At 36.7% G+C, this 23,822-nt stretch overlaps 1 protein-coding gene across 14 annotated transcripts in view; it reads right to left on the bottom strand.

Moving 5' to 3' along the window:
• Positions 1-23,822, bottom strand: part of MTERF1 (mitochondrial transcription termination factor 1) — a 495,795-nt gene that overhangs the window by 468,624 nt on the left and 3,349 nt on the right. For 2 of the 14 annotated variants that reach the window (XM_010959455.3, XM_074367511.1), the window contains one exon: positions 271-22,698. The exons of the other annotated variants lie outside the window; for them this stretch is intronic. In XM_010959455.3, coding sequence (XP_010957757.1) covers positions 21,531-22,698 — 1,168 coding nt within the window. In that variant the 3' untranslated portion in view covers positions 271-21,530. Of the gene's footprint in view, positions 1-270; positions 22,699-23,822 lie in introns of those variants that run through there. 14 annotated transcript variants of the gene reach the window in all.

The raw sequence follows: 23,822 nt of genomic DNA, 5'->3' as shown, positions 1-23,822 counted from the left end.
AAACATGTAGCTCTAAAAACATTACTTAGAGTAAAAGAGACAGATATCAAAGTATACATTGTGATTTTTTTCATTTTTATCAAGTTCAGCCACCATCAAACTGATGCATGCATGTCGTGAGAGTGTGTGTATTTCAAATGAAATGTGACAGAGGGTATATATTCTGTGTTAATGGATGTGATTCAAACATATGTTTCATACACTGACTTTTCCGATACTGTCAAGGGTTAGGAATTTGAAAGATTTGTGAAATCATGAACTTTACATTGACACATTTCAGTATATTTTTATTGTATACAGATATAAACACAAAAAGAAAGAGGTAAGAAAAAATTACCATTAGACAATAATGGAGAAAATGAAATTTTAGTTACAACCCTCTCCTCTGACAGCCACGCCTCCTCCCCACCGACACTGACCTGGTAACTGACCAATCCAGGATGTCAGTTGCTGGTTGGGTTCCAGGTAGAAGGATGGGGTTTCCCCTGCAGCTTATTGTGACTGGTGGATCCACGGTAACTGGGCAGAGCCCTGTGGTGAGTCAGTGCCATGGAGAGGCTGCTGTCCTCTGTGGAACTTCGCTTTGGGCTGATCCTTAGAAAGCTGAGTGCGGTCCTGGTTTTGCTGCTGCCCAATGGCCTGTGTTCTCAGTTCATGTTCCAGAGCCTCTGCTGGGAGACAGTGTTGAGTCTGCCTGTCCTCAGCTTATGGGTGGCTGTCTTATTTACTTTCAGACTTGTTCAGTCTGTTAGAAGTCAACTTAATAGAAGACATGAAAAACAACTGGCAAAAACACTGGCTGCACAGATTGAGGAGAAATGCCACATTATCGACAAGCTTTGTGTAGCTAAAAAGGAGTATGCCAAGATGGAGACAACTTTAAAGAATGCCAGACTAGAGAAGGAGCCAGTAAATATACCCAGCCTCACTGACACTTACAGTAAGTTGGTGACAGTTAACCTGAGTTTAAGGAAGGAAATCAATTTTCTCATCCAAGAACAGAAGAGACATCCGTACAGTCTATACAAGAAGAGTTGGCAGAGATGCTAAAGTTGCTCAAGTTCCTGGAAGAGGTCATGAGAATCAGCACATCACAAGGGGCTTTTACAAACCAGCCAGGGGACCAAGCACCAAATCCTGATGGTCCCTTTCCCAGGAGTGGGCCCTCGTATTAAAGCTGTGCTGTTCCCTTGCCTCCACTCAGGCCTCCCAAACTGCCAGGCTGCATTCACTCACATAGTGAGATCTCTACCTGAGCTGCATTGAGGCCAGTGGATGGAGGGCAATCCCCTCCTTTGGACCAGAGTTCCTCCAACTTTACAACTGAGCACAGCAGTGAACTGCTTCATGGTCAACATCTCTCATGTAAAATATATTGGAATATCCAGAACACACCACGAAGCATGGAACTATTTTTATATTCAGCAAATGTTTGTATTATCTCTTACTAGTTGTGAAAGAAATGTTATAATTGAGACTGATCTTCTACCTAGTTTCAATCTATATTAAGCCTCATTTCTCAAGACAGTTTGAGTAACTGTTATGTATCAGCAATGTAAGTGAAGTGTATACATAGTTATTCTGTGTACAAATATTGCATTATAATTTGAAAATGTACGCAATTTGCCAATATAAACTTTTAGATGGCCATAGCATTTATTTATAGAGTTTAATTCTGAAGTCATAAGTTTAAGTTAGAGTCTTTTTTTACCTGAGTATGTATAGTTAAAAAAAAATAGATGAACTTTTTGTTTGTTTTTTTGGTTTGTATTTTAAATCAAAGGTGAGCTGTAGGAAGATTAATCTGGAAGATGTATGTATATAGATTAAAGGAAAAAGAATGTATCATTCTGGGTGCAATCAGGAGACAGAAACCACATAGTAATCTGACTAGGAGAAGTTTAGCATTAAAAATTTATTTAACTATGATAGAGGAGTAACCATAAAGACATAAGAGAACTCTAAAGAGAACATCATGGTTGATAAAGCGTACTCAGTGAAGAAGAAATCTGGATGGAGGGCCTCCTCACCAAGACTGAGGTAAAGACCTCATTGGAAACAAGGTATGATTGCAACCCACTGGATAGTGGAGATGTTTGCTGGGTTGGCAAGACCAGTTGGTCCACAGTCACAGCACAGCAAGAGATAACCCTTAAGGAAGTAGGCAAGCCGAGGCTGGGGGGTTAGCATACAGAGGGAATCAGGGCACTATTACTGGTACAAGGCCTGAAGCACATCGCAGGATGGCTATAGGAAACCACCTGTAGAGTGCAGCCCAGCAAGGCTGGTGGGCATACACACAGAAGAAATCAGGGTGGCACTGCCTGCATGAGACCTGGAGCATACCAGTGTCCACTTTGGGATGGTTGAAGCAAGGTAGTCACCAGGTTCAGCACTGGCTTATGAAGTCACCAATGGACTACCCATTCTGGGGCACATTTCAGTTTGAGCACCAGTAGATGCCCCCCAACACACACACATACACTAATGACAGACCCTGAGGTAGAAGCATGGAAAAAAACAAACAAACAAATGTGGCACATTAACTAGAAAGAGATTCTTCTGTCTTCCTGCAGTGTCCCTCCAGCAACCTCTAATGACAAAGTTTAACATTGTGCTCACTGTGACATAGAAATGCTTAAAGAGTCCAGCCCATAATCCCAAGCAGGTATTGAAAAGTAAGTTTGGAGCTGAGAGACAACAAACTGATTAACTGGGATAAATAGCTTGGAAGTCCTCCTCCCCTCCCACTCGAACCAGAGTATTAACAACAGAAACAGCCATTGATTAGAACTATAATTTACTAATAGGCCTCCAGCCATTTCCCAGGCTGTTCTGAGTTCCTGTAACCATGATCCTCAACTGGTTCCTTAAAAAATATTCTCCTATTGCAACTTTAATGATCACTCTAAAGTAAAATTCTAGCTCTTCAAAAGCTTTCAATGTCTTCTCTTTTGGGGAGAAAGCAATTATAATAAAGGAAAGGGAAAGATGGCCTCTGGGGAAGCTCAGACTTTCATTCCTGCATTCTGCCAAGGACAACTAAAACTGACCATGGCAGTAAGATCGATTTGAAAGCAACTGGAACTTCAGTTAAAAACAACTTCTGTATCCAACAGTGACTGATCCTCTTGCCCACTTGACAAATACTTCTTGCTTAAGGTAGGGGGATCAAAACCTTTTCCCCTTGATCTCTTCAGGCTAGTCACACCCATTCAGGAATGAAAGAGACCAAAGAGAAAGGGGGAATTAAGGTGGATAGTACTTTTAAGTAAACATTGCAAAAAGTATGTTCTTGCTCATAGGTTTGTAAATAAGGGAATATCTGGTGCAAGCTTCTCCGCCCAGAATGTATATAAATGGATTCTGGAAGCTCTTTAATGTTTAATGTTTTCAAAGCCTCTAATGAAGGAGGATAGTCCAAAGGGGTAAAGAACAAAACAAAATGACAGAAAAATCTGAGTTCTTCCATCTATATAGAAAACGTGCCGCCTTTTTTTACAAGCCATCAAACAATTAACTTTTTCTTTTTAATAATTATGTAACAGTGATTCATCTTTTACTGTAAGAGCACCTCTCAAAAATTCCACAACACGTTAATCAAGAATTTCAAAAATCACATTCTTCAATGACATAATTCCATTTGATACTGCTGATCATCCACCTCTTCTAGTGGCTTCCATAATACAATGCTCTCCTAATTTTCCTCCTACTCCTACCTCTTTCTAGAGCATTGGAAACTCTCAGGCTTCCTCTGTAGGCCACCTCCTTCCCCATCCTACTCATCCATCTCCTCAGTTCTCAATTGCATGGTTTCAATCACTACCTACATGTAAATGTCATAAGTATGTTTCTGCAGCCTAGATCTGCCTACTAAGCAACAGACCTATATATCCAACTGCCTCTGAACATAATATGAATGCCTCCGAGGCATCTCAAAACCAGCATGTACAAAACTAAAGTCATCACCTTGCCCATAAACCTTTTCTTGCTTCTTTAATTCTTTACCTCTGTGAATGGCACCCACCTCTCTTCATTCCCCCCAGCAACTCCCCTAATTCATGGCACTACATCATCTGCTGTCCTCTTAGTGAAGATCTTTCCATCCAAACTATTCTCCACCCACCATCCAGAGACATTCTTATACGTCGGAAATCTAATACATCAGAAATAACTCCATGATAAGAAGGGCCTAAAACTTTTCAGTCTACATACCTCCTTCTTGGCCACATATTACCAGGCTAGAGAGAAACAAGGGCATCCAGTCATCAAGCTGACCATCTCACTGTACAGGGCTCTAACGAGGGAAAATCTGTTCAAACAGAGACAAGCTAGACCAATCAGAGTCTTGCTAATAGAAATTTGAACTGTAAAATACAGAGAAATGGGCAGTTAATAGAGAGATAAGAAGCTGAAACAATGCAGAGAAAAAGGCCATGAAGTAGAGCAGAAGCCATAAATAAGATGACATTTTGAAGATGAATCTGTGATGTAGATGAAAGAAACCATATGTACTATGGTAGTTATCAACTTGACCACACATCTAAATAACTTGAGAAACTTAAAAACTTTGTCATCTGGGCCCCATCTTAGACTGTTATTTATTCAACAAGTAATTTTTGAACATCTACTATGTACCAGGCACTGTTCTAGGCACAGGATACAGTTGTGATGAAAACAAGTAAAAACTCTTAAATTTATGGAGCTTATGTTCCAAGTCAGAAACTACAGGGATGGAACTATACATGTTTATATCTGCTATAGATGAAATGTTTGTGTCCCCCCAAGACTCATATGTGAAATCTTAGGCCCCAAGGTAATGGTACTAGGAGGTGGGGCCATGGGGAAGTGATTAGGTCATGAGAGTAGAACCCTGGTGGATGGGTTTAATGCCTTTATAAGAGGCCAGAAAACAGTCTTCACCAGAACTCCATCATGCTGGCACTCTGATTTTAGGCTCCCAGGCTCCAGAACTGTGAAAATTAATTTCTGTTGTTTATGAGACACTCATACAACTGCCCAAACTGACTAAGACAATATTCTAAAGCTCCACAGGTGAGTCTGAAGCTATTGAAGAAGAGGAGGGAATTGGAAGTGGGTAAAGGGAGATGACACAGAAAAAGCAACAAGAGAACTGCTGAGTTATATTAAAGGCAGAGACCTGGTCTAAAGATCTGTGAACTCCTGGTACTGAGGTCCAAAGAGCCACCTGGGCTTTTGTTCCATCTTCAGTGAGACTCAGTTATAGTGTGGTTTTTCTGCTTTCCCATGAAGCTTTGCTTGTACCAGACTCCTGTGTGGCCTGGTCGCTAAGCTGAGATTCCTGTTATATTTACCTTCCTCCTTATTCTTTGAAATAACTTGAGAGGTTCTATTCCTTAGAACAAAAATAACTGAACTAAAACGATGTCCTAAACTAAGATCCCATCTTACCCTAGATGAAAGGCAACATGCCTAGCCTTTCGCAGGCCTTCTAGTCTATTCCCCTAGACACTGACTGAGGACCAGTAACAACTTACAGCAGTTCCAGGTAGGACACTTAGGATGTTACCATCTGCATATGAGTATGAGTAAGAGTATCCTACTGCCCTACAGACTTCTACTGCCTTTTGTTTATTCACCAGCGCAAACTCCTTAGACAACAGTCCAGAATGGACCTAAGTTAATCACTCTCCTTTGGATATCATATTTTGACTGTTGGCCACTAGTCTTGGGGTTTTCAAGACTGACATTTAACATACTTTAGCTCTAGGCATCCAGACCATGCCTAGATCCAGCTTAGTCCCCTCCCCTCCCCCAACATATCTCCCTCCATGTTATTAATTCAACAAATATTTATTTAGTCTCTAGTATGTGTCAGACAGTATGTTAGTCACTAGGGAAGTAGCAGCCCCTAGCCTCACTGATCTCATAGTTTAACTAGAGAGACAAAAACAGAAGAAAAAAAAAGTAAATAATTATCAATTATGATGTATTATAAAAACAAAGGACTATAAACAGAAAAAAAAAACCAGTGAAATCAATTTTAGATAGGGTGTTCAGGGGAAGATTTTATGAAGAGATGACATTCTAGCAGAAGATATAAAGGATGAAAAGGAGCCTGGCATGAGGAACAGGAAGTTCATAGGCCCTGAGGCAGGAAAAATACTCAGTTGAAGAACTGAAAGAGCTTCCAAGTGAGAGGGGTTAGGATGCTACCAAAATAATGAAATCATTCAATCTAAAGCTTTTAACAAAAATTTTTTTTTCTCTATGGGCAGTTTCAGGATATCCGCAATTTTTTTCTCAGAGCAATATTGATGCAGGCTTGATCAAACGAGTAGACATTCCATCATGACTGACCACAACATTCAGTGAAACCAATTCACCTTTCAGTGGGCATAGAGAAAGGAAAGGACACAGAGACTTTAATTATGCCATCAATACACTCAGTTGAGTGCCAGTCACACTCAATCCAGTACCACTTCTGTGCACAGACACCTGGTTTGCTCTGCTTCCTCACTGGAGGATGCCACTCTGGAGTTCATTTCTACAGCTTGGTCACTTCTCTCAGCATTTTTCCTGCATTTTATACTAGCTCTTATACTGGAAATGCTTCCCTCACCTGTTTCCTATTGCCTTGAATGAACCACCAGGCCCCCACCATAGTTCAGATGAGTTGTCAGAGGCTTACAACCTTGAAACCCTGTTTTTGCTATGAGAACAAACCTGGCCTGCCTTTTGAGCAGAAAGGTAAGAGGGTAAAAGACCAATCTATAGCCAGCAGACATCCAAACATGTTAACAGGCCCAGCAAAGGTCAGTAAACATCCAAACATGTGAGTGGGCCAAGCCAAGGTGAGTAGAGCCACCTACCCAACCCATAGCTGACCAGACTCATGAGTAGACCCAACTGAGACCAGAAGAACTACCACACTGATCCATAAATCCCCCAGGAGTTACACATAGCAATCAAGCTGAACGTGCAGTCTTACAGACTAATCCATGATGGCAGGAGGTGGGGGAAAGGAGAACTACAACTTAGTGCTAACATGGGGACTCAGCAGCAGTAATTCCTAGAGCGAAACTGGTGAGGAGATGGAAGGGAGTAATTCAGGTAACAATTTAGGATCCTGAATCTGGGCAGAGGAAGATCATGAATTTGATTTGGGGGTTTGTTTTTGATGGGCATGGTAGAGATGTTCGACAGCAGTTAGAAATGTAGACCTGGACCTTGGGAAACAGTTGGAAGTAAATAAGCTTGCCAAGAGGGTAGAAGAGGAAAAGAAAGCTGAGGCTTGGGTAATGGCCAAATTAAAGAATATAAAATAGACAGGTCAGTTTAAAAAAAGAAGAAAAAGGAAAAAGGAAAAAGGAAACAAAAGAAGATCCAGGACAAAGCAGTGTCAGAGAAGACACCAGAGCAGAGAATTTCAAGAAGAGGCAAGGAGATGGGGCTTAAACAATGTCAAAAGCTGTAGTAACACAAAGGAAAATAAGAAATGAAAAATCCTATCTGGATATGAGTAAATGAGAATGAACAAATACATTAAGACTGACTCACAGGGAAAAATACAGAAAAATAAAGGCTTTAATTTCCAATTTTTAAACATTTTAAGGAGGTTTGCGAAAGGTCACACAGGCCCAGGGTCAATACACTGAAGTAGATGGGAAAGAAGGTGACCAGGAATTTAGCTAGCCAATGTAGGGGCCTCAAGAAGAAAGGCATTTAGCAGGAAAAACTAACCACTATTTTTCAGAAATTCCTGATATTGCTTATACAAACCACAACACTCCTTGAAGTATGAAAATATTTGGAATATTCTTCACTTTGCAGATTTGGAAACAGCACCCTAGAGAGGATTCAGTTAGAAGGAAAAGGAGCCAAAAAGGGGGATGGGGGGAGGGGGGATTGCTTAAGTAGCCAAGTGTGATCTTTCTTTGACGGCACTCACTGGGCATTCTCTGAATTTACAATCAGGGGCTTCTAATTGATAAAGCTTTGATAGCACAAAAGGTCACCATGGATTACTCAGTCCTGCTTTGCAACATACTGTGCTCCTCACAAACATTAGCAATTAACTGCAATAAATGATGGCATGAGTCACCCCTTTCAAACACAGGATAGCATCCTGAAGCTCCTTACCTGCAGTAAACAGCAGTAGGAATTGGCCTTTGTTGTAAACACTTTCCATAACACAGTTAAATTCATCTCTGAATCTTTTCTGATATTTTTTCCCAATAACACATATTTTATACAGGATCTAAATCTATTCCCCCCACATTATAAGAAATCATATTTTTAAGTAAAATCTCTGTATCATAAGTGATGTAAATATGAACATTCCACTTTTTAAAATCTCTTTAATTATTCCTTCTTATAACCAAGAACCCTTTACTGTCCTAATGATTTAGTATTTTAATTCAGTCCAACTGGCAAGAAGGGATTAGGTATCATTCTGTTGTAACATGTCTCAGTCCCATTCCAATTTTGTTCTCAATAAATATGTTACAGTTCTTCCATTGGCAGTCAAGGAAACTTCATACAAAAGCAGCATTTACTTGCAGTTTCAACAGAGCCAAGCAATACATAATGCTATTTGACAGTTTAGAGTATCTGTTTTCCAGCATTCATCTGGAGCTGTTATTGCAACCATTAAAATTACTTTTTTATAGTTTTTAAAGGCCCAAGATATATTAATTTGTCCTGATGGATGGTATAATGTGTTAATGTAGAAGAAAAACAAGTGTTACATAAAACATGATTAAACTGTCAACCACCCCCTCTTTATCTTTCTTTTGACTCTATGTATTTAATTCATTCTTCACTGAAGATGGCAACCAGTAAAAAATAAAAACCCCATTTTGATTTACTTTTTTACTGGGTGATATTCACATTCCTTATTACCAGGAGCAATGCCATTTTTTATTCAAATTAAGACTGAAACTTTTACTTTCACACAAAAGTAAACACAGATGGGCTGATAATGGTAGAAAACTTTGCACAAACTGCCTCATTTAGAGCAGGCCCATTTAAGGCCACATTTCATTAAATATGGCCTGTCTTAAATCAGGCAGGCTCTCTTATAAGGAGTCAATCACTATCTTTATTTAAAATCAGAGTGTGTGGCTTATCTGTCACTATAAAAGACTTTGCCTTCTTTGTAGAGGGGCAGACATTAAAGCTGTGGAGCAGGGTGGGCCTCTTTAACCTAGCCAGGCCAATCCAATTTACAAACAGATTGTATCCAAAGGTTCTTTTGTCAGTCTATTGTGGAATTTTTAAAAGTATTTTACCATAGAAACAATGTTATACTCCATGCTCTTAGGAAACCCCGTAATAGCCTGTTTAACCCCATATAGTTGTGCTGATAGTTAAACAGCACCAAAATGCACCTGTGCTAACTACTATAGAACTATGCACCATGTTTCTATGAGGAAATTCATTGAGAGTTTCAAGTTTTTATGCCTGTGACATGGCTTCCCAGTAACACCCTCTTCAGTAGAGCTTGCAGACCTCCCTCCCTATTGGGCAACAGGAGGTGGACATCCTAGACCCAAATACAAGCCACCAACGTTGGCCACTATTATTTGGAGCCAGCACAGTAGAGCACATCCCGTAGGTGAAGACAGAGACTGGAGGCAAGGAGTGAAGGTGTGGGATAGAGTCTAATAGGTTAAGGACAGACCCAAGTCTCTCACCAGCATACACCTCAGGCCACATCCCTGGTCTAAACTAGGCACCATCATTCTTTTATTTCTTCCTGAGGATTATTCTGTTTGATTCACCTGCACCTGCTCTTACCTGTTGCTTCTACCAAGGTTTCTCTCTTCTACCTAGTCTACTGCACCATAAAATAGTAGTCTTGGCTTTTCTCCTTTGTTTCTGCATGTCCTTTTTAAGTTTCCCAAAGATTGTTATAGCTGCTAACAAAGGAAGTGCAAGAATAAAAGAGCTCTCTTAAATCTGCTTTCCTCATTTTTTTTTCTTTAAATTAGACTAAGTTGAGAAAAACAAAGGTACACCTGGATGATTACAACAGGTTTTGAGGGACCAAACAAGGTATGAATTTGTTCTACAACATTCAAGAGCAAGACAGAGCACATTGCAGGGGAGGTATAGCTCAGTGGTAGAGCACATGCTTAGCATGTACGAGGTCCTGGATTCAATCCCCAGTACCTCCATTAAGAAAAAAAAAAGGAAAATACCAAAAAAAAAAAAAATTACAGAGTACATTAAATGGATATACACTACATAGAAAAAAAAAAAATCTGGCTCAGCCACCACCAGTCAGAGGTATCAAGATATTACAACTCACATTTGGGAGACTGCATTGTCCCCTTCAGCTCACCCAGTGGTGCCAGTGGTGCCCTGAGAATAGGGTAAATCTCTTCTGACCTTCAGATCATCATGCTCACACATGAGATGTTCATTGCTTAAGCCCACCAGTCCATTAAAAGACAGGCCACACCATACTTCTGTGCCAGGGATCCATTAAGTCAGCTTCTAAGACAGTCATAAATGCTCACTGTCCATGGCATCAACATGCCCCACCTCAACTCCGTAACAGAAGATCTCACTCCAAGGGTAAAGGGTATAGGTTCCAACTACTCACAAAGCTGTCACCTACATTGGCACCCCACCCCAGTCTCTGAAAGCTAACCCCACTCTTGTCAGTCCCGCATCCTCTGCCCTCCTCAATGAACCCCCTCCCCGCAACCTTCATGTTCCCACTGCTATTCTTCCCCTAAATCTGTATTCCCCAAACAAAAACTTGGGTGGTGGGGTTTTATCCCAGGTGCCAAGAAACTCCCATTTCCATCCAGGCTCTTTTTTTAGGCTTCTATATAAGGGCTGTTTACAATACCCTAAAGTTAGAAAACCCAGAATTAGAACATAACAGCTACTGGGGACTGTGGAAAAAATTTTTAATTAAGTCAATAAATTATCCTGCCAAATATATTTCAAAGGAACTCCCAGACTCAGGCTTTTTTGTTGTTGTTACTGTTTTTTCACATGTTTGCTGTAATGTAAACCAAGCCAGAGACATAAATGATACAGTGAAAAGGTCTAATATCCATATAATTGGAGTTTCAGAGGGAGAAGAGTGATTGAATAGAGCAGAAAGAAAATCTGAAGAGAGAATGATTATTTTCCAAGACTGAAAAAAATACATCAAGATATAGAATTAAGAATCCCTATAAACTCTAAGTAGGATAAAGAAAAACATGACCACACTTAGGCACAGCAACCAAAAATCATTAATTTTCTAGGTGTGATGGTTTCATGATTAGATATAGATAAAATTAATAATAAAAGTTTTAGCAGTCCTTACATTTTGGACATATGTACTCAGATTTATGGTTGAAATTATATGATATCAAAATAATCAAGGGATGCAGAAGTAGGTAGGGATTAAACAGGAATAAACTGCTAATCTTATCATGAGTTATTAATTGTTGAAGTTGAGTGATGGGTAAATTAATATAGAAACGGAAGTGAAGGAGAAAGCCACCTGGCTTTGTTTTTGTTTTCATTGTAGTAAAATAAAACATTATTTACCACTGTAACTATTTTTAAGTGTATAGTTCAGTAGTGCTAGGTATATTCACATTGTTGTACAACATAACATTCTCCTTCCCCCAAGTCCCTGGAAACTACCATTCCACTTTGTGTTTCTATAAATTTGACTACTCTATATATCTCGTGTAAGTGGAATCATGCAATATTTGTCTTTTTGTGACTGTATTATTTCACTTATCATAATGTTCTCAAGGTTCATCCATGTTATAGCAAGACAGGATTTCCTTCCTTTTAAAGTTGAATAATATTCCATTGTATATGTATGGCACATTTTGCTTATCCATTCCTTTGTCAATGGATATCTGGGTTGCTTCCACCTGTTGGCTACTATGAATAATGCCGCTATGATTGATTATAGGTGTGCCAATTTCTCTTCAAGGTCCTGCTTTCAATTTTTTTGGATGTATATCCAGAAGTAGAATTGCTAGATCATATGATAATTCTATTTTTATTTTTTCAGGAATTGCCATACTCTTTTCCATAGCAGATGCATCATTCTACATTCCCATCAAGGGTTCCAATTTCTCCATATCCTTATCAACACATTATTTTCTGGGTTTTGATAGTAGCCATCCTAATGGGTGAGATGATACCTCACTGTGGTTTTGATTTGCATTTCTCTAATGATTAGTAAAGCCATCTGGTTTTCTAGATAGACCCAAAGGGCTTATGGGAGTTTCTCAGCTAAATGAATCCAGAAGCATGAGGGACATGGTTGAAGTCAATATTATAGTTTGCCTCATCTGCTGCTTAGAATCCTACTGATAGGTATGTGCTTCATATGTACACGAAACAAAGTGAATGGATTTGGATATAATCTTGTTCAGATTAATCAGAGTGGCTAACAGAATAGCTTATTCTTGGGGAAATTAATATAAGCCAAGGTGGTATAGAAACAAGGGATGGATATTGGTGGGAAATAATTCTCCATGGGTCCCTTACATTTCTGCACATCTTGCAAGATAAGGCACTAACTTCCTTTATTCTGGACTATCTTTCCAAGGATGTTTATATCCTGAACAGCTTTGGAAAGATCTTGTAACAGATCTTGGAAAATAGAGACAGTATCTTCTTCTGAAGCTTCAAAAGAGAATCAAGCTTCTTGGCCATTATAAAAGTTTCAGGTTTCCTATGCTCAGAGTTTCTTCCCTGTAATGCAACTCATGCTGTTTGCAGATGTCAACTGGCCCTCTTCACATTGCCCTGGGAGAAGTGGTGCTCAGGAAAGTGCCACAGAAGTTAATTCTTGGACTGTTGTTATTGCTGTGAGTAATAAACAGTACTTTGCCTCTGACCCAGGAATCTCAAGTCTTCTTCCAGCATCCACAAAACTGTGGCAGGCTACCTTTACCATTCAAAATCTCAGCTCCTTTACCATTTCTGATAAATACGTAGAAAATAAAAGTAATAAAAATAATATATACCAGAACCTAAGAGATGCAGATAAAGTGGTACTCAGAAAAATATACATAGTCTTAGAAACTTAAATGAGTGATCAAAAAGAATGAAACTGAATGAATTAAACATTCAGATCAAGATCTTAGAAAAGGGCAACAAAATAAACCTAAGGAAAGCAAAAGGAAGATAACAGCAGGAAAAAATTAAATGGGAAGCAAATGAAAAAAAAGGTAAATGTCAGTTCTTAAGATAAGTAAATAGATAAATATTCATGATTTTAACTAAGAAAAAATGGAGAAAAAATATATTTTAAAGAAGTAAAACTTAGAAATAATCACAGAATTAGAGGATATTAAAAGAACAGACTCCTTTGCTCAAACTCATGAAAATAAATCTGAAAATGCATGATTCTTTAAAAAAACATAGCATTATCAAATTGACTTCAGTAAAGACAGAAAATCTAAACAGACTATTACCATTTTCTAAGATTTGCTTCAAAATAATACAGAAGGTAAAATAGACAGCGGGAGGTGGAGGGCTATAGATGAAACAAGCTTGGACATAAATTTGTAATGGCTTAAGTTAGGTGACAGGTACATGGGGTTACACTATTCTATCTACTTTCATATACATTTAACATTTTTCATAATAAAAACTTTTTCAAATGCTGTATAAACTATCTCAGGCAATAGAACAATAATGAAAATCATCCATACATTTTCTTCTTTTTGTTTTAATATATCCAGCAAAACACTGATACCAAAACCCAAAATATATCGCACAGAAGAAAACAATAGATCAAGTTAATTATAAATATCCACTCATAAATCATAATTAAATCATTATTAAATGGAATTTAGTAGTACTTAAAAAAAATAATACACTTTGGTCAGCTAAATTCATGTCAGGGATGGTAGGATACTCCTTACTAGCACATGTATTAATATAATTCATCATATTAATAAGCTGAAAAGAAAAATCATAATCATCTCCATAGATAAACAGTAGCATTTGATCAAATTCACATCTAACTTCATTTTAATTAAAGAATTCTTAATAAGAAAAGAGTCTTGCTTCACGCAATTTTATAGTATACATCATGCTTAGTTGAAAAACACCAGGCACATTTCTATTGAAGTTAAGAAAAAGAATGTCTATTATTAGCATGGTTATTTAACATTGTTATGGAAGTATCAGCTGACACAACAATTACAGAAAGGAATGGTAAAAAAATTTTTTAAGATAAAAATAAATGAATAAATAAGTAGCCTTCCTGTATACAAACAAGTCAGTTACAAAATATAAGGAAATAAAAGATCCCATTTATAACAGCAGTATTAAATGCCTAGTAATAAATTTAGCAAGAACTATATCAAAGCTATATTTAAACAAACCCTTAAAATGCTACAAATCACAAAGATGCAAAAGGAGGGCTTAAAGAAGTGGAAATAATGTGATATGACAGATACAGTAAAGAAATGAAACAAATATATTTCTCAGTGGAGTAAGAATTATTCAATAAATGGTATTGAGATGGATCAAATTGTAATCTTTTAAATCATAAAACTACTAGAAGAAAATATGGGAAATTATTTTATAATATTGGAATGGGAAAGGCTTTCTAAACCATGAAATAAAAAATAAACTTAAGTTCATGCAAATCAAAATATTCTATATGGCCAAAAAAAAGTTTAAAAGTTAAAATTGGTTGGGGGGGGAAATTATAGCATTATTATAGCCTAAAAGCTAACTTCCTTAATACATGAATAAGTGCCACAAAAAGACAAACAGTTCAACTGGGGAGATAAATGGTCAACAGACATATGACCCAGGAATCCTGCTCCTGGGCATATATCCAGAAGGAGCCCTACTTCAGGATGACACCTGCACCCCAATGTTCATAGTAGCACTATTTACAACAGCCAAGACATGAAAACAACCTAAACGTCCATCAACAGATGATAAAGAAAATGTGGTATATTTATACAATGGAATACTACTCAGCCATAAAAACCAACAACATAACGCCATTTGCCTCAACATGGATGCTCCTGGAGAATGTCATTCTAAGTGAAGTAAGCCAGAAAGAGAAAGAAAAATACCATATGAGATCACTCATATGTGGAATCTAAAAAAACAAATCATAAATACAAAACAGAAATAGACTCACAAAGAATACAAACTTGTGATTGCCAAGGGGGTTGGGGGTGGGAAAAGATAGACTGGGATTTCAAAATTGTAGAATAGATAAACAAGGTCATACTGTACAGCACAGGGAAATATATACAAGATCTTATGGTAGCTCACAGAGGAAAAAATGTGACAATGAATATATATATGTTCATGTATAACTGAAAAATTGTGCTCTACACTGGAATTTGACACAACATTGTAAAATGATTATAAATCAATAAAAATGTTAATAAGAAACAGACATAAAAAGACAATTTAAACAAAAAGAAATACATGAGGCTTTAAATACATGAAAAGATGCTCAACCTCACTCATAGTGAAATAGAAACTGAAGTCAGGAGATACTAATTTTATGTATCAGATTGGCAATGGTCAAAAAAATTGAAAACCTACTGTTGGTGGAAGAGAAATAGGCATCCTCACACACTGTTGGTAGAAGTGTAATTGGTACAACATCAACGGAAGGCAGTCTGGCAATATCTATCAAAATTTTAAATGCATAAACCTCTTGATCCAACAATTCTATTTCTCAGAATATGTCCTACAGTTACTTTGCACATGTGAACAATGATATGGAAAGAAAGAAATTTCTGTAGAAATGTTTTTAATGGCAGTAGATTAAATGCCCATCAATCAAGGTTAGTTAAATAAATACTGGTACACCCATCCAAGAGACTGCCATGCAGCTATTAATAAAGGAAGAAGCAGCTCCTTGTGTACTAATAAAGAATGATCTCTAAACTATAAAAAAAAAAGCAAAATAAAACAATATTAATACGTGCTCATGGAATACAGCTGTGAAGGTACAAATGGATTTAGAATGCAAAGTGAGTTCAGGCAACAATATTTAAATTGATGTCCAAGATCAATCAACCATCAAGTAATGGGAATTTTGGCATTGTACCTTAGAACCTGGAAAAGAGGGGTAAGACACAAAAGAAGTAAAATCAAAGTCTAAAGAAAGATGAGCCATATGACATAAAGCTAGAGTCTATGGAGGGGGACAAATAGTGAAAAATTCCCTGTGGTAGGGAAATAACTGCTAGGTTTCAAACAAAAAGATCTTAAATAAAAATAAAAGCAAGAGTTCAATGGATGATTGTAAAGATCTGATCAACCAGGTTTTAGAATCATTGTTCCAGGTGGTTCCTATGCAGACTTTCAGATGTAAAATCCATATATGAAACTGGGCACAGAAATTTCAGAGGCTACCTCACTAATAGAATGCAAAAATCTCATGGCTACAAAGACCCTAAAAAAATAGGCTTGCTTATGTGGCCTGCAGATGGTTACCAGGTATCCCCATGAGAATGTGATGCCCACATTCAAGCAATATAGAGGCTTTATTAGCAGATCATACGTTCCCTGTTAGCAGATGATATGATCTTATATGCAAAAAAATCCTAAAGACTTCCACCAAAAAACTGTTAGAACTAGTCAGTGAATTTGGTAAAGCTGTAAAATACAAAATCAATATACAAAAATCAGTTGCATTTCTATGCAGTATCAAAAAAAGTCTGAAAAAGAAATAAAGAAAACAATCTCATTCACGATAGTATCAAAAACAATAAAATACTCAGGAATAAATTTAACCAAGAGGTGAAAGATCTATATAGTGAAAACTGTAAGACTTTAATGAAAGAAACTGAAGAAGACACAGATAAGTGGAAAGATATCCCTTGATCATGCGTCAGAAGAATTAATGTTGTTAAAATGTCCATACTACCCAGAGTCATCTATGAATTAAATATGATCTCTATCAAAATTCCAATGGCAAAGAATCTGAAAAAGAACAGATACATATGTATAACTCAATCATTCTGCTGTACACCGGTAACTAACACCACATTATAAATCAACTAAACTTCAATTTAAAAAAATTCCAATGGCATTTTTCACAGAAATGAAAAAAATCCTAAAATTCATATGGAGCCACAAAAGACCCCAACTAGCCAAAGCAATTCAAGAAATAAAGAAGATCTATATTACAAAGCTACAGTAATTAAAACAATGTTGTTCTGGCATAAAGAGACACATTGATCAATGGAACAGAATCAAGAGTCCAGAAGTAAACCCATACAAATACAGTCAGCTAATATTTGAAAAGGGAGCCACGACTACTCAATAGGGAAAGGAGAGTGTCTTCAATAAATGATGTTGGGAAATCTGGATAATTACATACAGAAGAATAAAACTGGATCCCTATATTACATGACTTACAAAAATTAACTAAAAATTAATAGAAGACTTAAATATAAGATCTGAATTTATAAAACTCCTAGAAGAGAACACAGGGAATAAAAGATGACATAGGGATAAGAGAAAAGGTCCTTGACAGTGAAGAGGAAACCTACGGAATGGAGGGAAATATTTGTAAACCATCTGTCTGATAAGGAGTTAATGTCAAATACACAAGGAACTCATACAACTCAATAGTAATAATAACAATAACAACAACAACAATAATAATAATAATTCAATTAAAAATGGGGAAAGGACCTAAATAGACATACAATATATTTTGGACATACTGAGTTAAATTAATATATTATGAAAATTAATTTCCCTTTTTCCTTTCTTTTTCTAATGTGGTAGTGAGAAAATTTTAAATATGTATTATGGATCTGGGCAAAGTAAACTGAAAACCTGGAAAAGATTCAACATTCTAGATGTCATTAAGGACCTTTATGATTCACGGGAAGAGGCCAAAATATCAACATTAACATAAGCTTGGAAGAAAATGAATCCAACCCTCATGGATGACTTTGAGGGGCTCAAGATTTCACTGGAGGAAGGAACTGCAGATGTGATGCAATAGCAAAAGAACTAGAATTAAAAGTGGAGCCTAAAGATGTGACTGAATTACTGCAATCTCATAAAATTTTTAAGAATGAGGAATTGCTCCTTACAGATAAGCAAAGAAAGCAGCTTGTTGAGATGGAAACTCCTCCTTGTGAAATGCTGTGAAAGTTGCTGAAATGACAACAAAGGCTTTAGGCTATGGAACAAACTTAGTTGATAATGCAGCATCAGGGTTTGAGAGGACTGACTTCAATTTTGACAGAAGTTCCACTATGGGTAAAATGCTATCAAACAGCACTGCGTACTACAAATTATTCATGAATGGAAAAGTCAATTCATGGAGCAAACTTCATTGTCGTCATATTTTAAGAAACTTCCACAACCACCTCAACCTTCAGCAACCACCGCCCTGATCGGTCAGCAGCCATTAACATCCAGGCAAGACCCTTTACCAGCAAAAAGGAGATGATGGTTAGCATTGGTTAGCAATATAGTATTTTTAATAAAGGAATGTACATTTTTTAGGCATAATGCCACTGCACACTTGGTAGATATATGAACATAACTATACAACTATAGTATAAACATAACATTCATATGCACTGGGAAACCAAGAAATCCATGTGACTGGCTTTATTGCAGTCATCTGGAACTGACTAAACCGGCAATAATCCCCAAGACATGCCCAGAACTAAATATTTTTTTTAAAGAACTGACTCTCTCTCAGGCAGACTCAAACCTTAAAATTTGACATATTAATCTTGCCTAACAAGCATTATCCATTTGTTTCTACAAAGAAGTTGTCCTTCCCCAGCCCCCTAAATGGGTGCTGTATTTTACTTCTGGTGACACCACATTCTCCATGGCCACTGGCAACTGTTGCTGCTGTATCAGCTCTTGTCAGCCCAGGTAAAATCCTCATGACCAGTTGACGCCAATAAGCCTTTATTTCCTCTGCCCATCTCCCTCACATTCCTTATAAACTTGTTAGATTTCAAAGTACTACCTCAAAAAGTACTCCCATACAAGTCTGAAGACTTTAAGGAATTAATACTTCATGTTTTAAGTCATGACAATATAACTTACTCCCAATACTAGTACTGTATCCAGACAATAGAATATTATTTGGTAGTACAAAGGAGTGACATACTGATACATGCTACAAGAATGAACTTTAAAAACATTATGCTGATAAAGAAGTCAGTCACAAAAAACCATATATTGTATGATTCCATTTATATGATATGTCCAGAATAGGTAAATTTATAGAGAGAAACTAGATCAATGGTTGCTTAGGGCCAAGGAAGTGGGAGGGGACGATATGATGCACATTGACTGCTAATAGATGCAGGGTTTCTTTTAAAGGGTGCAAACACATTCTAAAGTTAGATTGTGGTGATTATTATATGGTGTTACAAATATTTTTAATTGAACTCTGTACTTTAAATTGGTATATTATATGATATGTGAATAATACATTGATAAAGCTGTTTTTAAAAATGCTACTGTTAACTATTGATTACAGCTACCAGTGAATAGTTACTATGTGCAAGAAACTTAAGAGACCCTATATCACCTGATTAGCAACTTTGTGAGGTCAGTTTTTAATCTTATAGATAAGAAAACAAGTTCAGTAAAATGAAAATATTTACACAAAGTTACAGAGCTAGTTAGGAGTGGTGTCTAGATATATTACTTTAACGAAATGTCTCTATGAAGCCCTTGCTTGCCATTAAATAATTTATTGCAAATAATTATAGTAAGAGTATCACTGATACACAAATGGCCTTGAAAAAATAGGCATTTTGTTTCTATCAGTGGTGGGAATAAGTTTTGGGGGGGGAAATCAGTGATAAGAAATAAGGCTTAGGGAATTATATCCATTGTCTTGTAGTAACCATTGTCTTGTAGAAATCAGAATATAACCTGTAAAAATACTGAATCATTATGCTGTACACCTGAAACTAACATAAAATTATAAATCAACCATATTTCAATAGAAGAAAAAAAAAGAAAGCAAGCTTAAAAGGTTAAGTGCCATTGTTAATTCAAAACCCATATTTAGAAAACAAATGCCTCTGGAAAACAAAAGTAATTAAGATCATATAATTTGTTCCTTCTCTTTCAGTTTATATCAGAGCTAGATTGTGAACGTCTTCAAGATACAGATAGCATGTTTCTCTTTTAAATTAATGACTTTAGAAATTCCTGGTTCTTTATAGTAGAAAAAACACCAACAAAACATAAATATACAGAAACTATCACTATTTCTTTAAACTACATTCATTAGGCAAAAATATTCCTTTATTTAGATTTTATTACTTACATTTAGTCTTTTTACCCATACATTTAGAGGGCTTTACAAACACTAACTTATTAGCCATTCCAGAAAGATGGATGGATATATTCTGAGAGGAAGAAATACAGATATGATACTAAAAGGTACACTTGTTCACCTAAAATGCAAATAATCATCTATTTAGTTGCTACATGTCTATTTGTTGCTATAACAAATTATCACAAACCCAGTGGTTTAAAACAACACAAGTTTATTATCTTCTGGTTCTGTAGGTCTGAAGTTTGACATGGGTCTCACTGGACTAAATTCAAGGTCTTGGCACGGCTGCATTCCTTTCTGAGGCACTAGGGGAGAATGCTTCCTTATCTTTTCCATTTTCTAGAGGCCACCTGCATTCCTTGGTTCATGTCCCCTTCCTCCTTCAAAGAAAAAGTGCATCGTCCTTCTTACATCGCATAACTCTGACTTCTTCTTTCACTTCCCTCTTCCATTTTTAAGAACCTTTTTGATTACACTGGGCCCATCCAGATAATCCAGGATAGTCTCCCCAACTCAGGACCTTAAATTAAGGTCTTTAACTTAATCACATCTAAAAAGTCATTCTGCAACGTAATGTAACACATCCATGGGTTCTGAAAATTAGGACTGTTATCTTTGGGTGAGCATTATCCTGACAAGCACCATTGCCCTTGTCCTCAAAGAAATCAGAATATACTCACAGTGAATTGAGCCTAAACTGGGGAAAGGGAAGCATACTGGTTTAAATGGAGTATGTAGAATTTGGGATGAAAAATTCTTCCTTTCTGTTTTCAGATATTTCCTGGCATTTTATTTTGAAGAGGAACTGTACTTAGATGCATGAAATAACAGGAGAAATAGGTTGCCATTCAAAACAATGAGAAGAAATAGAACTATCCAGATGAATCTGTCCATCTTTAAATCTAACAGAAACCAAAAAAGCTTATTTTATACTTTCTTTCTACACAGTGTTCTGCCTTAGCAGTCAGCAATTACCATTCATACAACAGCCACAGCCTACGCCATAAAATTGGATGTTGTATTAATTCAAGCTACAGAAAAGGTAGCTGGGAAGATGATACTTGAGCATACTAAGCATACTTGAGTTTCTATGAACCTTTAAAGTAAAACACCCAAAGGAACAATATACATGTAGTTAAGAAATCAAACCTCTCCTTTTTAATAGGTCCAGATTCAAAATGAAATTATATCACTACATTATAAGACTGACTTTTTCTTAATTCCCCAGAACAGCGTTCTAGTGATTATGTAACTTCTTCAATTTAGCATTATATCTTTTTTGACTCCAAGACAGAAGACTGACATTTGATGTACTCAAGTTATAGCCAGCATTTACCAATTCTTTGATTCGACTTTTTAAAGTACTTATGCTGGAATCCAAAATTCGAGGATTTTCAATTATTTGTGAAATGCTAATTTTTTCTTCCATGAGGCAGTCTATTTTATCACTAAACTTCTTCTCTCCCAAGAAAATCAAACCTGGATAATTTAAAACAAACTTCTGTACCTCTTCTGCAGTACATCCCAGAGAAAACAGCTTCTCTTTCACATTTGTGTAGTTTCTTCTGGTACAATCATTGGAAAGGTCTAGGATCTTAGCTCCTGGACCACGTATCAGAACAAGCAGCTCCTCATTGTTCAAGTTGAAAGCTGACTGTAAAAACTCAATGTTAGCTTTTACCCGTTTGGTGCTCTGAATTAAGATGAAAGGGTTTTTCAAAATCATCTTCCTGACAAAATCTGTGGGATCATTGTGACCCAAAGATAAACAGACTTCTTGCAAAAACTGAACCATCTGTTTATTCAGATCAAGACTATTGGAGAACGTACGCGGGGCATTGGTCAACAATCGACCAAGGCATTTACGGGTCAATCCAACCGAGTAGAGGAACTTTATATTATTCTCTAAGTTTAGGTTGTTACTGGACCGAAAAAAGGATTCAGGGGAACGCTCCAAAATATTTACAATTTCAAGGTCTGATGTCATAATTCTTCTCCACAGATTCCACCGATATGAAAGACTTTCAGGTGTGCGTGTCATGGCTCGTGGGTATCTTGATATGATGCTAGCAATCACTTCTTTGCTAGCTCCTTTAGACAGAAGAAATGTCTTCAGGCCCTGTTCATTGGTACCCTTCCTATTAAAAACTCCAGGCTGCCGTTTCTTTGCCATGTCAACATCGACTCCCATAGTAAGTAAGTTATTCAGCAGTTCTTCATTTGCCAAAGACTCACTGTATGCGTTACCATGCTTCACACCAAAAAGCCTAAATGAAACTGATTTAAGGAGGATCTCTGCTGAAAAGTGGATCATCCAACATCTTGAACCAAAGAGAAAGTTACTTCTCATACACAAGAGGTTTCTTGGTGCCGTAACGGTCAGGTAGCCCAAACTTTTTGGAATGCTGTGTAAAACAACATATATAATATTATACAAACACACATGTTAAACAGATAAAAGACTATATTAGGACCCTATAAGGATCATGGTCATTTCTATAAGAAAATACCTAGATATCCAGCTTTTCTTGTGCTCCTGGTGCCATGGTAACAATTCAGCAACTTTTACATTGACCTGCTTTCAAGATCCATATAAAAGAAGCTCCTCTGTGTCTGTCCTTTTATTGGATCATGCCTACAAGGCTGGAACATTTCTGTAACTCAGATAACCTATAGATCCTCAAAGAATTAGGAAAAGATTCCAAAATAATAGATTCAAATAACATTCAAACAAAATGCAGGACACTCACAAAGTAAACATCAAACAACAGCAAAAGCACGTTTCAGATTGTGCCATATTCTGTGATCATTATTCTTCATGTCTCTACAACACCACTTACTACTCTGTAACTGCACTCTTCCCAAAATGCATGAATTTAAAAACTTAAAAATAATGTGTAAGCACATTTGACTGTCTTTTATGATTGGGTTACCACATTCTGTTGATTCTTATTTTGTAGTTGGCTTTATTCCTTTGATAACTATGTAAGTTTAAAAAGCTAAAGACCTAATCTGTTCTAGAAACAATAATTAGTAATATATGTAAACTAAAAAAAAGTGCAGTATATTGTATATATGTATTTACATGTAATATAATGTGTATGTGCAGTCAAACTGTAATAATTCTACCTAATAAAACTGAAAAAGGAAAAGAAAGAAAGAAAGAAAGAAAGAAAGAAAGAAAGAAAGAAAGAAAGAAAGAAAGAAAGAAAATAAATAGTAAGATTCTCCTACCTAAAGAATGAAGTCTACCTTGCACAGCTCAACCTGTTCTCTCTTCCAGCTGCTCAAGGGTGACCTCTACTGGATAATAGGACAGAACACTGACAGCTGTAGATAAGGCCAGTGCTTTCCAAAGAGGGGTACAAGATTATCCAATGGGATGCACGAAGAAAACAGTAAAACTGCAATTTATATTTGTCTTGATCTTTTAAAATTTCTATTTTTATATGCTTTATAATGCATATAATATAATAGTACTATAAAACATGTATGTAACTAATCAGTAAATAAATATACATATATTGGA

The sequence above is a fragment of the Camelus bactrianus genome, chromosome 7 (assembly GCF_048773025.1).
Source record: "Camelus bactrianus isolate YW-2024 breed Bactrian camel chromosome 7, ASM4877302v1, whole genome shotgun sequence".
NCBI lineage: Eukaryota > Metazoa > Chordata > Mammalia > Artiodactyla > Camelidae > Camelus > Camelus bactrianus.
The sequence above is the reverse complement of the archived record's forward strand: the minus strand, read 5'-3'. Positions and strand labels throughout refer to the sequence as shown.